We start from the raw sequence: 17,082 nt of genomic DNA on the forward strand, positions 1-17,082 counted from the left end.
GTATACCTACCCATATACACACATACAGCCTTATGTGTGAATATGCTGCAGCTCTGAGAAGGCACCTCCCGTTGTTCAATCACAGGAGCTTTTTCCAATAGATACCTTGCAAGTGGAATCCCATCTTGGTCACTGATCCTTGCAGCGCTCAGACTAACAAAACATACATATACACACATCAGTTTTAAATCACTGTTTTGCCTAGCTAATGTATACACTTTTCCTTATCTTGTTTTTCTTATTCATAAGCATCTAATGAAAATTAATCACTGGTTTATCTCTACTTTGTTATTTTTAATGGATAAATAACATTCCTAAATATAAATATTCCATAATTTATTCAGATTCCCTTTATTTATTTACTTATTTTGAGACAGAGTCTCATTCTGTTGCCAGGCTGGAGTGCAGTGGCTGGCACTGTCTAGACTCACTGCAACCTCTGCCTCTGGGGTTCAAGCAATTCTCATGCCTCAGCCTCCTGAGTAGCTGGGATTATAGGCATGCACCACCACACCTGGCTAATTTTGTACTTTTAGAAGGGATGGTGTCTCACCATGTTGGCCAGGCTGGCTGGTCTTGGACTCCTGACCTCAAGTGAGCCACCAGCCTCGGCCTCCCAAAGCGTTGGAATTATAAGATGAGCCACTGAGCCTGGCTAGAATTCATTTTAATTCCAATTTTTGGATACTATGAACAATACTTTAATACACATTATCCTGTACAGGACAGATGAGAAAGACTGAATTGGTGGTCAAAATATACTTATAGACATTATAAAATGTAAAATTATTAATTTTATATAATATTTATCATTTTTTTTTTTTTTGAGACGTGGTTTCAATCTTTTGCCCAGGCTGGAGTGAAATGGTGCAATCTCAGCTCACTGCAATCTCCGCTGCCTGGGTTCAAGCGATTCTTCTGCCTCAACCTCCCAAGTAGCTGGGATTACAGGCTCCTGCCACCATGCCTGGCTAGTTTTTTTATTTTTAGTAGAGACAAGGTTTCACCATGTCGGCCAGGCTGGTCTTGAATTCCTGACCTCAGGTGATCTACCTGCCTCAGCCTCCCAAAGTGCTGGGATTACAGGCGTGAGCCACTACGCCAGGCCATATAATTGATTTTTTTAAAAGCTGGAGAAAGTCACATTTCAAGTTACACTGTATGTGAATTTTCTCTGCAGGTCCACCAGCAATAGGTATTCCCAGTCTTTTCATTTTTTTGAAGCTGACCTCGTCATTTCACTAACTATTAATGATTTTTTATATTTTTTTGGCTCTTTGAAACTGCCATTCCATAAATGGCCAGTATGTTTATTGAACCATTTATCTTTTTCTTGGCAATTTGTAAATATTTTTTGTGCCCTTTGTCCTCTGATTTACAAGTATGGTTTCAAAATCTGTTCATCTATTCTCTTTGTGCTTTCGCCACAAAAATTTAAGATTCGAATCCAGTCAAATATGTTTATCTTTTCTTTCATAGCTTCTGGGTTTCTGGTATTAACAAATACCCCCGACCCCAAGTCTTCATTGTCCAAGAAGGCTGCTAGAGCTCTAGTCATCACATCTGTATTATAGGCAGAAGGATGGAGAAAGGGACAAGAAGGGCCCTCCACCTCCCTTTGAAGGCATCTTTCCAGAGATTCCCACACAACAATTCCACTTGCATGTCACTGATCATAACTTAGTTATGTCTACATGGTAGCCATAGTTAGAGACAACAGTGTTACCACCATCTTGAGAAATGCAACCTGCTATACCCACAGTTACAACCAAGAGCACTCTTGCTTCTTGGCATTCAGTAGACAAGTGGGTACCACACGCTCCAGAGAGAAAGCTGAAGCCTGGGAACCCACCTCTTAAGAGAAAAAGGGCTTCTCTTCTGGCCCTCAGGCATCATGCCTAAGACATCAGGCTTAGGAAGTCACAGAGAGCCTACGGGAGGATCTCAGCCCTGAGGCTTCTGTGAGCAAAATCCCAGAACAATGGCAGTCTCCAGAGGTGTCACCTCTGCCTCAAGCTCCTCTCCCTCCAGTGTTTTCCCCAGGGGATGGGCAAGAGTTTGTGACTGGGTGGGGAATAGCTAAGCCTGCTGGCATGCAGGGCTGATGGCTTCTGAACTGTGGGAAATACCACTAGGCATTTCCAGGCAGATAGGGGCTTTAGGGAATTACTTATGATTCATGCCAGTCTGCAGGGTGTGTCTGTGCCAAAGAGAAAAACACAACATTGGAAATACTTTCTAACTGGAATCACTCACTCCCTTAGTCACTTACAAGCCCACTTGTCATTCACTGAGGGCCCAGAGACGGGACCAGTCACATCTACCTGGCTTTCTTCCTATAGTTCTGTTCTCAGTTGAAAAAAAACATCAGTGGAAGAGGTAGGCCAGTGGAGAATAGCCAGGCCGCGAAGGGAAAGACCAAGAAAGTTCAGTGTAAGCTGGCACACAAAACCCACAGCCATGCTATGGGGCAAAATGTGGACCCCGAGGACTCTCCTGCCCTCAGAGGCTGGCACCACTACATGCCTCAGCCTCTCCAAGCCCCAGCTTTCTCATCTAGGAAGTGGGAGAGTTATGCCAGCCTCGCCTCAGTCTCAACATTGAGAAGGGAGTGATGTGGGGAGTCTCTACAGACCAGCGTGCTCTGCTGCAATGCTCCTGTTTTTAAAAAAATATCTTTGAGGCCAGGCACAGTGGCTCACACCTATAATCCCAGCACTTTGGGAGGCCAAGGCAGGCAGATCACCTGAAGTCAGGAGTTCGAGACCAGCCTAACCAACATGGAGAAACCCTGTCTCTATTAAAAATACAAAATTAGCCTGGCTTGGTGGCACACACATGTAATCCCAGCTATTCAGAAGGCTGATGCAGGAGAATCACTTGAACCCGGGAGGCAGAGGTTGCCGTGAGCCAAGATGGCACCATTGCACTCCAGCCTGGGCAACAAGAAGAAAATTCTGTTTTAAAAAATTTTTTTTGAGGCTGGGTGCAGTGGCTCAGGACTGTAATCCCAGCACTTTGGGAGGCTGAGGCAGGCAGATCACTGGGTCAGGAGTTCGAGACCAGCCTGATCAACATGGTGAAACCCCATCTCAATTGAAAATACAAAAATTAGCCAGGCATGGTGGCGCATGCCTGTAGTCCCACTTACTCGGGAGGCTGAAGCAGGAGAATCACTTGAACCTGGGAGGTGGAGGTTGCAGTGAGTCAAGATCGTACCACTGCACTCCAGCCTGGGCAGCAGAGCAAGACTCCATCTTAGAAAACAAAATCTTTGAGAAAATTATACACGTATTACATCTTTGTCATTAAAATAGCCAGAAAACACAGATAGGCAAAAGGAAGGCAATAAAATAACTGTTAATTCCAGAGGAAAGAGCTGTTGAGCTGTTAACATCTAGACATAGGCTCTTTCAGTTTCCAGTACCTAGATATATTTTTAATTGGATCATACTTTATGTATGGCTCTATGATCTCCCTTTTTGCACTCAACAATATACCATGAGTTTCTTTACACGTCAATAAGCAAACTTCATTGACATATCCTAATGTTTGCATGACATTCTATCAATGTATTGTATGACTAATTTTTCCTTTCCCCCAGGTCCAAACGTGACCTATCACAGAACTGTTACTGAGCCTGTCTTTATTTACAAGTTTGATATTTGGTTCACCAGGGATTAATTTTTACTTTGAAAAAGTCACATTAAAATATCATTTGTCTTGATTATGGGGTTTTGGGGTACTCCTACCTCACTTGCTTCACCCTCATCCCAGCCCTGTGTCGTGCGGACACTCCATACTTTATGCCACTAATTGTTGGGATCCTTAGGTTGTTTCCAGTTTTCCAGTTTTTCTGTCTCTGTATTTCCAGAATCCAGTACAATGCCTGGTATCTGGTAAGCACTCATTAAATATTTGTTGGATGACTGAATGGATGGATGAATGAATGAATGAACCGTGAAGGCAGGAAACACTGCAATGATTATTCTTGTGCCTAAATCTTTGTACACATCCCCTGAAGGAAAAGGGAATACGTATCAAGAGAGGAGGAGGAAAGGCAGAGGCGTCAATGGAAGGGCAGCACAGGACCAGATGTCCGCAGCATGGAGTTTAGAGGAGGCAGCAGCCTGAGTCGTGTGTGTGTGGGCATGAAGCAGGGCTCTGGTGGGCTGGAGTTGTCCTCTCAGTTTATGCACTGCCCAGGCCCACCTGGAACCCCCTTTGCAAGCCCCCAAATGGAGCCATCACTACTGCAGTGTGGCTCCAGCCCAGAGAGCTGGAACCACAACACTGCTACGTCCCAGCTGTGTGACTAGCACATGCTCACACAGAGACACACACACCCAGCCCCGAGAGCCTCCTGTGCACAGGCTGACTCAGGAACTCACTTGGAGACTGGGCTGCAGGCCGGCTGGCTGGCTTACTTCTCCGGGGGGCGCCAAGACTCTGTGCCCCCAGTGTAGAGCTGCCTCTCCATAGCAATAGCAACAGTGGATTTTCTCAACCCTAACCAACGTGTGGAATTTTAAAATAACAAAGCCAGAATCCAAGAGAGGAAATTCTAAGAACATGAAATAAGTCAAAAAAGCAGAGGTGGGTGTTTATTTTCCATCAGCTGCTTGGTCCTCTGCCTCACTCCCTGACCCCAAAGGCTGGGGGAGGGGTCCGGATTCAGATGTCAGCACCACACAGCTAAAGGAAACCCATCTTCCTGTGTTTGCTGAGGAACAATGCTGGAGAGGCCATTCCAAGGCCTGCACTTTTCCTCTGCACACAAGAATTTAGGTCCCAGTGCATTCCCGGGAAGGGGGTGCTAACAAAGAACTTCTGGATATAAACATTCCTGTTCCATCACTCAGTGACATTTGGGGCACACAGAGACTATGATCCCCTGTGGCCTCGTGTGCTCAGATCCATATTGAGCCAAGCCAGGTGAGGATTTAGTAGGTGGCTTAGAGTCCTGGTCCCACCTTGCAGCTAATCAGTGGAAGGGTCTGGTCTCCTCTACCTCCCCAGTGACAACCTCCCAGCTCTGCTTTCTGTCCCTGCCCTCCGAGCTCCCATCAGTCCTTTCCTGGATACTGCCCAAGTTCAGCCTTCCTGACCCTGACCCTCCTTGCTTCATTCATCCTGTTCTCAGCCCGTGGGCCAATCTCCCACGCTGCACCTGCAAGCAAGGCCCTTCTCTGCTCCAATTCCTCCTTGCCCACAGCACCGGACGCCCTGGATGTATTCCAGGACCTTTATGATGGCCTCTACCACGCCAGTCTCATGTGCTATGTGCTACCACCCCCAAACCAGGGAGGGACAAAAATCAGGAAGTTCCATGACTAGACCCGCATGGTCTTCCCCTTGACCAGGCCCCTCCCCAGGGAAGAGCTGGACAGCTGCCTTTTCGGAACCAGAAACCAGTACCACGAAGGGGAAGAGGAATCGGTCGATCGGGAAGGTGAGGAGAGACCAGCCAATGTATACAGAGCCAATGTATACACCTACTAGGTGCTAGGCCCCCTGCCAGATGCTTTATGGGGATTATCTGTCAGTCCCCACAATACTCCCACAGCAGTGTGCTGAGCCCTGATTCTCTTCTCACTCCTCATGGGCCACTGCTGTGCCTCTTGCAGAAGAGGGGCGCCACAGACCAACTGACATCATGGGTGGACTGAGGTGGACACCCTGACCCTTACTGTGACTCAGCTGGGCCTTTGGCAGGCATGGGGAGAGGCCTGGAGCAGACTTAACTCTCTGTTTGGGGGCCAGTCAGACCATAGGCTCTTCCTCCACAAGGTTCCCTCTGTCTAAAATACTCTTCCCCCATCTTTTGGGCTGACTCCTACAGGTCTTCCAAGTTACTTCGCAGCTTCTCCGGGGAAGACCTCCTGTATCTCCACCTCCAATCTGGGTTATTCCTTGGTGTCCCCCCACATCCTGGGCTCCCGCAGCTCTCCCTGGGTGTTTCAGAGACCGTCTTAAGGATCAGAATGTCATCCCTTCAAGGACAGAGGATGACTTCACCTCTATGTCCCCAAAATTAATCTCAGGGACTGGCATGGAGCAGACAGTCGGTAAATGAATGAGTCAAATGCTGTTAGTTATTCAGTCACTCTCTGGGCGGTCAGAAAGCGCCTAATCCCAAACTATATTGTCCGCTTTTCCTCTCCGCGTCTCTCCCCAGGTCTTGCCATTCACAATATGGCCCCTAAATTGGCACATTTTGAAATCTGAACCCTGTGTCCCTTGAGGCTGATGATGGGGAGGGGCAGGTCCTCTATTTCCCCTTTCAGCTACTGGCCAGGCTTTCTCAGCGCATGAGCGCACCCCTGCGGCCTTCCCTCCCGCTGCACCCCTGTCCGGTGCCTCCTGCGAGTCCTCCCTCGGGGCCCTGTCCTCCACCCGGACGGACAGTCGTGCCAGGAGCTCGGAGGGGTGGCTCAGAGGGGGCCAGCGTTCTCCAAGGGGAGGAGAACCAAGTTTTGCACTCACAGAGCGCAGTGAACACCCTGTTCACATTCCTGTGCCGGCCGGAATGCCGGCCTGGGACCAGCCAAAGGCCGCATTCCTCACGCCGCGGCCAGAGCACAGTCCCGGATTCCGCCCCGCCCCGCCCCTCCCCTCCCCTCCCGGGCGCTCCCCGCCGCCGACCGCCCCTCCCGGGCCCGGAGCCCGAACCCGAGCTAGTGCGGGCGCCCCCTGGCGGCTGCCCCACTCCGTGCCCAGCGCGCCTTTTGGGTCTGGGAGTCCCCTCTCCCTCTTCACCGGGAAGCGTTCGGCCTCCCCACACTGCTGCCTCCATTGCTGCAGCCCCACTCCTCCGTCGTTTTCAGTTTTGTTATTTGCTCCCAGTGAAAACAGGTAAAAAGCTTTCACGGCCCCTCAGCCTTGGTGACAAAACACCTCGCCCCCGGGCTGCTTCCTCTCCCGGCTTCCCCGTCCCCCCGGGCGCGGCCTTGGCCCTCTCTAGCGCCCGCACCTCTCCGCGCTCCCGCCGCGGCTCCCGGCTCCCGGGGTCGGCTCCCGCGCAGGCATCTCAGGCCTCGGCCCCGCTGCAGCCTTGGCCCTGCCCGCCCGCGCGGCGGCCCTGCGGAGGGCTCAGCGAAGGAAACGCAGCCCGCCCCTGTCCCTGCAGCTCTGGGTTGGAAACTGAGTGAAAATGGGCCAAAGTAGGTCTGTAGGAGTGTCCACCCGCCCCGCCGGGTAAAGCGCCGCTGCCCCGTAGGGAGGATCACGCTCCTGGGGAGAGTCGAGGCCCCAAGAAAGTCTACAACCGCTGGGCTGGGGGTTTCCACGACGGTATAGAAACCACTCGGATCGCACACACCAGCACACGCACAGCTGCGCCGACGTGGAAACACCACGGGATCAGGTGAGCAAATGGGCTTTTCCCTAGAGCCAGACCACAGGCCTGCGGAAGTCCTCGTCGTCCCGCAGCGACTCGAGGCGCCAGTGTGTGCTGTCCGCTTGCCCCCGCAGGGGGCCTTGCCCAGACTCCCGGCCAGTGTGTGCCGCCCTGGGCCGGCACAGCATGGGCTTTCACCCATTCCCCAGCTTGCTGACGAGGAGCTTTCTCAGTGGGAAAGGTGCCACATGGCCTAACAGTATTTGCGTGGGGAAATTTGCATGTGTATCAGCCCACAGAACTGTGGAGGACTCACCCTGTAGATGAAGTGACACCTGGGAACCCAGCAATGCAGAAAGGCATGCCTGGAACTTGCATTGCTCACCATCCTGAGCGTGGTTTGTGCTGCCAGGAAAGGCGGGAAAGCAGAACCCAGGCTCTCATTGGCAGACACCTGGCCTGGAGGAAGGGTGGGAAGTCAGGAGCGCTGCCTGCCAGGCTGAGCCTGATGGCTGACTTGCCTTGCTTGGTTGGTTTCGTAGCCTCTGAAAGCCGGAAAATAAAGTGGCCCCCTTCCTACCTGGCAGGGGTGTTGCCTGCAATATCTGGAGGTGAGCCCAGAGCGACCAGGTGGCAAGTGGCCATGCAGCCCTGATTTGAGGTTGCAGCCCTGGCTCAGGGTCTGCCTCTTCCCTGTAACACAGAAGATGGACATTCTAGACATTTTACAATACCCTGGCAGTTCATCAAATGGCAGTGCCACAGCTCTGTCTCAGTGGGGTGTGAGGGTACTCGAGGTGATGATGACTAAGTCAGACACAAGAGAAGCCCCCGTGAGGAGCCTATTCATTTTACAGACACTTATGGAACCCAGCCCCTACCTCCAAGAGACTCACTGTCCCCTGGGGGAAGCAGATGCCTGGCCATTTCAGTGCAGAGTGATAACTGACAAGGCAGAAGCAGCCCCAGTGTGCAATCCGAGGACCACAAGGGTTGCTGGACCCGCCCAGGGCAGAGCAGGACAGGGTGGGCCTTCTGGAAGGAGCTGTGGTCCAGGGCAGCAGAGGCAGGGAGGAGGCTCTGCCAGGAGAAGGAACTTTCTGGCCTCTACTCTAGAGTCCTGTGTGTGTGTCTGTGGGACAGAGTCTTCCTCTAACACCCAGCTAGAGTACAGTGGTGCTATCCTGGCTCACTGCAGCCTCATATGCCCAGGCTCAAGCCATCTTCCTGCTTCAGCCTCCTAATAACTGGGACTATAGGCGCGAGCTACTTACTGCACCCAGCCTAGAGTCCTTTGTAGGATTCTGCAGGCAACATGCCATTGTGCTGATATTCTGCTAAAGAACCTCCAGGGATTTGGCCAGTCATGTGGTTAGACTGGCATTTAAGCCTTGCATTCTAAGGTTCCTTTCTGAAGATGAGTGGGATTGTGATTTCCCACTGGGCCTAGGTAGGGATCTGGTTTGGGGGATGAAATGGCCTCAGAAATTCAGCCCCTTCTCTTGGAGTTACTTCAATTCAGGGCCCTCCTCACTGAAGTGTCATATCATTCCCCACACTCGCGTGTGTCCAGTGTGTGCAGCGGAACTGGGCTGGGAGGGCTGGGTTCCAAGGGAGGACCGGCCCCCATCTCCCGTTACCTTTCCTGCATACTCACATGAATGGCTGACCTCTTCGGAGCCTCACTTCATCCTTGTGCTGAAAATGAATAAACGACCCCCAGGCCTTCCCAATTCCATAGTAAGAGAAATAAACTCAAATAATAAACTCTTTGAAAGACTTTAAAAATGTCATTTTACAGAATAATGTTTCTCAAAGTCCCTAGTTTGGGATGTAGGGGAGGGGCTTGTTGAAAATCCCTTTTCCTGGACGAGCTCATAGAATCTGAGCTGGGAGGCCATAAGCAAAGCCCAGGACTCTACATGCTTAAATCATCCTAAGGAATACTGATGCTTTGACAAGAACTTACACAGACAACCTTATGTTTGTTCTCAGGAAGTCCTCTTAGAAAGTTCATTTAACTATCTCAAATCTGTAATCTCAGCACTTTGAGAGGCTGAGGTGGGCAGATCGCTTTAGCCAAAGAGTTCAAGAATAGCCTGGGCAACATAGTGAGACCTCATCTCTACAAAAAAATTTAAAAAATTAAAAATCAGCCAGGCATAGTGGCACGTGCCAGCTACTTGGGAAGCTGAGGTGGGAAGATCCCTTGAGCCAGGGAGGTCAAGGCTGCAGTGAGCCGTGATCGTATCACTGCACTCACAGAGTGAAACCCTGTCTCAGAGAAAGAAAATAAATAAGAATCATCTTTCTGTCAAGATTCAGACAAATACCATGAGAAAAATCTACCCCTGAAAGGAAGAACTTAAGAAAAGGAATCCAGAAGGAGGCTCCTCCATTGTGCAAGATGGGAAAATGCACACAAAGTCCACACTCGAGGGAGTGCCACAGAGCACCACGCAATGGAAGGCTCCAACCTGCTTCCTCCTCCCTTTTCTCTTCCTCCCCTCCTTTCTGTTACAGGAATTGGAGACTCATAAAGTAGACCAAAAACAAAAACCACCTGACTTTAAATGCCTCAGTTGGAATTGAAACCAAAATCCCCAAGGGTCATAGTTCCAATACCTAGCCCTTGAGCAACGTCAGCAACAGTCTTCACATACCCAGCAGCTCAGCCCCTTGGCTCCAAACAAAGAATGGTAAAGATGGGTCGGGGTGTGGTGGCTCACCTCTGTAATCCCAGTGCTTTGGGAGGCCAAGGTGGGTGGATCACGAGGTCAAGAGATGGAGGCCATCCTGTCCAACATGGTGAAACCCCATCTCTACTAAAAAAAATACAAAAAATAGCTGGGCTTGGTGGCAAGCTCCTGTAGTCCCAGCTACTCAGGAGGCTGAGGCAGGAGAATCTCTTGAACCCAGGAGGCAGAGGTTGCAGTGAACTGAGATCACACCACTGTACCCCAGCCTGGGCAACAAGAGCAAAACTCCATCTCAAAAAGAAAAAAAACAAGAATGGTAAAGACAGGAACGCTGAACTGTTGGCTGCAGCATACTCCGGTGGCCTTTTGATCTGTGCCTCCACCTCCAAATAGGGTTTTGCCTGTGCCGGGATACACCGTATGCCTGTGCTTCTGTCACTAGCTGTTACTGTATCAAGGTACGGTGATTCATTGTTATTACAGCAAGGTTCATCGTAAGTGATAATATATATAATTTCAAATAATTTTGACAGGTTTAAATTTGGAAGATGGGTGCCTTAAAGGTCTATTTAGAATGCCATTTTTATGTCGTAAGGCAGCTAAGAGTTCCCACAAGAAGCAGAAGCGGCAGCTCAGGCATCTTCCTCTGGTTCAAATGTGCAGATACTGATCACTTTACCATCAAAGCTTGGATTCTCCATAGGAATCCTTAGAAACTACTTGTCAATTCCGTGAGGATGACTCTGGTTCCGTTATGTGTTATCTACTTAGGTTTGGTATAGCCACCATAAATCCCATCCAGCACGAGCCAGGCCAACTGTGCCGAGGCCTGTTCCTGTCGGGCACCCCCATTCTTCTCTCAGTTCACCACACATACTTTGCTGACTCAGGACTATTTGAAATACAAACCAGTGACAGAGCCAGCACCAATCTGAATATAAAACATTAAAATTAGCTGGGTGTGGTGGCAGGCATCTGTAGTCCCAGCTACTTGGGAGGCTGAACTGGGAGGATCGCTTGAGCCAGGGAGGTGGGGGTTGCAGTGAGCGGAGACTGCACCACTGCACTCCTGGTGCGATCAGCCTGGGTGACAGAATAAGACTCTGTCTCAAAAAACAAAAACAAAAAAACAACAGTGTAGTCACATTGTCATTTATTTACTTATTTTACAGATAGGGTGTCCCTATGTTGCCCAGGCTGGCCTCAAACTCCTGGGCTCAAGCGATGCTCCCATCTCAGCTTCCCAAGTAGCTGGGACTACAGACCCATGCCACTGCATCAGCTCTTATTTTTGGATTAAAATTATAAATACATACATAAAGGTTCTGTTATTTTCTTTCTGCACCCCAACGGATCATTTTACATACCCCAATTTGGAGGCCACTGACCTAAGCAGGGTCCTCTCACCCCAGGAGCCCATCTCTGAGCTTTCTGCTCTCAGAAGGGCCCCAGCAGTTAGCCATTTCCCTGAAAATCAGGTGGCCAGGCCCTACAACTGGAAGAATTTCTGACAGAGCAGAAGAATCACATGTTCCAATTCAGACTTCTACTTTGGTATCTGCAACCGCCAACCTCCCTGTGCTCTCATGCCAAGTTGTGAGGGTGAGGGTGGGCTGAAAACTGTGCTGAAGCAAGGTGAAGTGGCCCCTACTGGGTGTGAATTTTGTGGGACTCCCTTGTGTTCCCAAGGCCACACACTCGGGCTGCATTCCTGAGGTCTGTAGGGGAGTGGCTGCGTTCCTGGCCCAAGCATGGAGAAACAGCGGCCCCTGGTGGTCCTGACATGTAGTGTCTCAGAACCCCCGCTTCTTCCTCTATTTGCTGAACTCCTTTTGATGCTCAAGAATGATGGCGTAATTATGTACACAGATATGTGTTGGAAAGGCCTGGGGGCGTATCAGGGCTCATCTGTGTCATCTTAGGCAAATTAACTTCTCTGATTCACGGTGTCTTCAGCATTAAAATCGGATAATCAGACCTACTTCTTAGGGTTGTTGCTAGAAGTAAATGAAAAGCAGTAAACAGTGCCCAGCACATAGGAAGGACTTGTGCTGTGATGTTGGTCATGATGCTTGATGTTGTTGCCTGCAGACACTGAAAGGCAACTGGAGCACATTTCTGGACACAACCCTGGAGAGAGAGTGAGAGGTTGCGGACAGGAGCTCTCCTGTCCTGTGCTAACACACACACAGGAGCACTGAACATGTCCCGCATAGGTGTGGTGAGTATGAGCCTGTGTGTGTGCAGGTGTGCATGTGTATGCACAAGCACCTCCCCAAGGAAATGCAGAGACTCTGGAAGGTGCTCAGCATACATCCCAGAGGGGAGGAGTGGTGACAGCAGGGAAGTGTTGTCACTAATTCTCCAGGCACATTGCAGAGCTAGACGCTGAGAAAGGATCAGAGTTTATTAATTCATACAGTTACTTATTGATCACCTACTATGTGCAAGGCAAGGTTAACAAAATTTAACAAACAGCGATCACAAGACATTCGAATAGAGGCAAGTGTTACACAACAGAGCTAGTCTAGACTGGTATTCTAGGGGCTAAGAATTATATTCCCTGGAGCCACCAGGACAGAATTATTGAAAATGCACAAAGCCAGGCCCCGGGCAGAGTAACGCTTTCTGTGCTCTGGCGGCCTGTGGGAGGTGCACCACCACCCAGCTCTCTGGAACACGCTTGGGTCCACTCAGTCCAGATGAAGCCAGGACAAGGTGTGAGCATCCCTGCTCATCACTAGGCTTCCAACCAACTAAAATGTGGTTCTGTTAAAAGCTAGTAACCCCTGAGTGTTCCCCCACCTTTCTTCTCTCCACCACCCACAGAAAGGAATATGACCCCTTCCTGGGTTTGGTGATGAAGAAAGAGAAGGTCTGGTGGCCCAGAAGAGGTACACAAGATCTGCCAACCCCCAATAGGGCCCTTAGGGGATGATCAGTTCTTCCACAATACAAAGATTTTACATGTTTGCCCAGATGAACTGAAAGATCAAAATACATGAAACATTTGTTGCTGTGCTTCCCAACCACCCCTAAATTACAGACTTCTGACTTATAGATATCCATCCTCACACCCTTGAGAAGTGCTCTGACCTCACAGAGCCTATTACTTCTATCACTTATTGAGCATCTACTATGTGCTGGGCAGGGTTAGCAAAATTAGGGGTGGAGAAGGCTGGGTGTTAAGGTCAGGGAAGGGCTTCTGCCCAGTTGAGCCTTCCCCTTCTCATAATCTCCTTCTCCCCTTGTATTCTTTTTCTCTCCTGTCCATCTCACCCACATTCACCCACTAGGGGGATGGAGGGCTTGCCTTTGGCCCACTGCTATCTTCACTAAGCAGAAAGCATCAATACTCTCTCTGCCTCCAGCACTGCTATACGAGGTAAATGCAAAATTATTGCTGCTTCAATGTTTCTACTTTCTTGCAAACTTGAAAAACAACACTGCTACTTTGTTGTTTGTTTGTTTGAGATGGAGTCTTACTCTGTCACCCAGGCTGGAGTGCAGTGGTGTGATCTCTGCTCACTGCAACTTTCACCTCCCGGGTTCAAGTGATCTTCCTGCCCCAGCCTCCGGAGTAGCTGGGACTACAGGCGTGCGCCACCATGCCCTGCGAATGTTTGAATTTTTGGTAAAGATTGGGTTTCACCGTGTTGGCCAGGCTGTTCTCAAACTCCTGACCTCAGGCAATTCGCCCGCCTATGCTTTCAATGCATTTTCAAAGTGCTGGGATTACAGCCGGGAGCCACTGTGCCCGTCCCAGTCTTACAACTTTTCTGGAAAGGTCCTGTACAGCTGTTCAGCTTAGGGGTGTGTTGGGGTGGGAGATGGGCTGGGAACCACCCACCATGGAAAATGCTGTTTCTGTAGAGACATCCTGAGGTCAAACAACTGATTTCAAAAGCTCCAGCTCCCTACATCCCTGTGGATCTGTTTTCCCTTTTCCTTGTCAGAAGCCTGGAAACATTCCACGTTTTTCCTGCCTTTCTTGTCTGCCTGACACTCTAATCTGTCTTTCTTTGTTGTTCTGTCTTTGCACCTCAGGAGGGAGAGAAACAAAGGAAGGATCCAGTCCATGGACAAGGGCTCTTCCAAATTCAAAAGTGTTTTTCAGCTCCATTAGGAGGGTTTAGAAGGTACATTAAAAACTAAGCAAAAAATAAAAAATAAACAATTATTAATGCCAGGAAAAAATAAAAGGAGACATAATCATAATGGACTTTTTGACTCAACCATGAATTGAGCTCACATGTTTATCCAAAAAAAAAAGAGTAACAATTTAACAAAAAGTTGGGGCATAACTATCACAGCAGAATGCAGAGAATGACAGTGGGGACATGGTGGTGGTGTTGTCAATAAATCTTTGTCTTCCATGATAGGCCATCAAAAGATAACATTTAGAGCTGAGAAATATGGCAGTAAATACCAGGAAAATAATAGTTCAAAAGTTTAGGGAGGCCGGACATGGTGGTTCACCCCTGTAATCCCAGCTCTTTGGGAGGCTGAGGCAGTTGGATCACCTGAGGTCGGAGTTTGAGACCAGCGTGGCCAACATGGTAAAATCCTGTCTCTACTAAAAATACAAAAATTAGCCAGGCATAGTGGCACATGCCTGTGGTCCCAGCTACTCATGAGGCTGAGGCAGGAGAATACCTTGAACTCAGGAGGCGGAGGTGCAGTGAGCCAAGATCAAACCACTGCACTCTGGCCTGGGCAACAGAGCAAGACTCTGTCTCAAAAAAAAAAAAAAGTTTAGGGGGAGGATTAGGAATAAGAAATTGTGGGACAGTGCTATTTTCACTATAAACTATGTAAGTTATATTTTGCTCATAAAGTAATCCTCATATACTACTTTGATTTTCAAAAATAATAATCTAGAATTCTTAAAAAGAAAGCTGTATGTCTGGGAGATAATGTTGAAAAACATCTCCTTTAGGGCAGAGTGTAAAGACTGACAGATGGAAAACATAGGCTAAAATAAAAATAACATGAAGATAATTCTAGACCCAGATGTCTGGATGCAGGAAAGAGGCAGAGAAGACAGAGGGAAGGAGGCAGTTGAGGAAGTAACCAAAAGACGTTTTCCTGAGGCAGAGAGGCACAGATGATCAGAGAAAAGGATCCACTGAAGGTGAGAATATGAATGGGGAAGTCAAGAAAACCACACCAACAAATAACAACACTAATGGCCAATAAACATAGGGAACAATGTAAGCCACACACACAACTGAAAAAAACCACATATTAAAACACCAGTGTTTTCACCTATCCAGATGGGCACAACTTTGAAACCTTGAAAATACCCATTATTAATAAGTAAGTGGGGAATCAGCACTTTGATTAATCTGATATTGAGAATGCAGTGGTGCCGAGTTTGTGGGAGGCAAATTGGCAAGAAAAAAAAAATCAGAATTTAAAATGCCCTTTCTCTTTATTCCGGAACTGTCACTATTAGGAATTTATCCCTTGCATAAACTCGTTAAAGTATGTCAAGGTATCTGTCATTAGTAACAGCAGGAGGCAGGCAAGTGCCTAGACAGATAGGGTTGGGTCTCCAGTGAAACCCCACCTCCAAGCCAAAGACAGTAAAGCCTGAAAGTCAAGCTACAAGTCAAATCCACAGACCAGATTGAGAATCTGTCTTTTTGTTTGACGTGCTTTCTGATGGATCCCCTCCGTTCACCTATTTAACATATACCTACCCTTTCCTAATTGGTTTTCTACACTGTTGTACCCACTTTTGAGTGATATCTTTGCTTTAACCTTTTACATACTCACAAACCAATCAGCACACACTCCCCATTCTGAGTCCATAAAAAGCCCTGGACGCAGCCACATGGGGAGAGAAATCACCCAACTGTGGGGTGGCATACTACCCACTACGTCACCTCTCTGCTGAGAGCTGTTTTGTTGCTCGATAAATTTCTTCACCCATTCTCACCCTTCAATTGTCAGCATATCCTAATTCCTCTTGGACATGGGACGAGAGGTTGGGAACCGCCGAACGTGGATACAAGATATAACACAGGTAGACCAAGTACGTGGGGCACCCCCAGTGGCAGGCCTGAAGCTTGAGTGAGGGCCCAACAGGGGCTGGGGGATAGGGGTACATTACCAGCTGTGGAGGTCCCTAGTTGGCAGTGGCTGAGAAAAGTTCTGCATCATAATAATTCAAAGATGTTTCCTGCAGCATTGTTTGTTGGCACATTTTGAAATGATCTAAATGTCCATCCACAAGGTTCTGCTTAGGTCCATTTCGGTTCATGCATAGAGTGGAATGAGGGAAACATGACTGTGTGTGCTGACCCCTAGAGCTCTCCAGAAGATGGTAAGTTCATGTGATGTGTACGTTTATAAAAATGAACATTATATACCAGTATAAGCATTTTTTTCCTGAGTGACACCCAAAGAACCAGTGAGGATGGTGATCTTCAGGAACAGGAATTGAGCTGTACTTTTCCTTTTATACTGCGTGGAACTGTTTCACTCTTTGCATGATATTGTGTTATTTTATGCTTAATTTTTTTTTCTTTTTCTTTCTTTTTTTTGAGACAGAGTTTCGCTCTTATTTCCCAGGCTGGAGTGCAAAGGTGCAATCTTGGCTCACAGCAACCTCTGCCTTCCAGGTTTAAGCAATTCTCCTGCCTCAGCCTCCCTAGTACCTGGGATTATAGGTACCTACCACCACGCCTAGCTGATTTTTTGTGTTTTTAGTAGAGATGGGGTTACACTGTTGCCCAGGCTGGTCTCGAACTCCTGACCTCAGGTGATCCACCCATCTCGGCCTCCCAAAGTGCTGGGATTACAGGCGTGAGCCACTTTGCCCAGCTATGCTTAATTTTTTTAATTAAGGGTCTTGTTCTGTTGCCCAGGCTGGAGTGCAGTGGCACAATCTTGTCTCACTGCAGCCTTGACCTCCCTGGCTAAAGCAATTCTCCCACCTCAGCCTCCCCAGTAGCTGGGACCACAGGCATGCACCACCATGCCCAGCTAGTTTTTGTTTGTTTTTTGTAGAGATGGGGGTCTCCCTATGTTGCCCAG

The 17,082-nt window shown here is 48.6% G+C and overlaps 1 protein-coding gene across 3 annotated transcripts; it reads right to left on the reverse strand.

Moving 5' to 3' along the window:
• Positions 1 to 10: 10 nt before the first annotated feature.
• On the reverse strand, positions 11 to 7,734 carry LOC144579927 (uncharacterized). Of its 3 annotated transcripts, none has more exons than XR_013528631.1 (2): positions 7,656 to 7,734; positions 11 to 153 (listed from the first exon to the last, which is right to left on the reverse strand). XR_013528631.1 is itself a non-coding variant. In XM_078354191.1 (2 exons), the coding sequence occupies exons 1-2, from the start codon at positions 7,539 to 7,541 to the stop codon at positions 149 to 151; spliced, it is 573 nt and encodes a 190-aa protein (XP_078210317.1). In that variant the 5' UTR covers positions 7,542 to 7,734; the 3' UTR covers positions 18 to 148. The 3 variants fall into 3 exon arrangements, 1 of the variants encoding a protein (XP_078210317.1); XM_078354191.1 differs by having other exon boundaries at positions 18 to 153; positions 6,974 to 7,734; XR_013528632.1 differs by lacking the exon at positions 7,656 to 7,734 and adding an exon at positions 3,152 to 3,267 and having other exon boundaries at positions 22 to 153.
• Positions 7,735 to 17,082: the final 9,348 nt, after the last annotated feature.

Source organism: Callithrix jacchus, chromosome 17 (genome assembly GCF_049354715.1).
Source record: "Callithrix jacchus isolate 240 chromosome 17, calJac240_pri, whole genome shotgun sequence".
Taxonomy (NCBI): domain Eukaryota; kingdom Metazoa; phylum Chordata; class Mammalia; order Primates; family Cebidae; genus Callithrix; species Callithrix jacchus.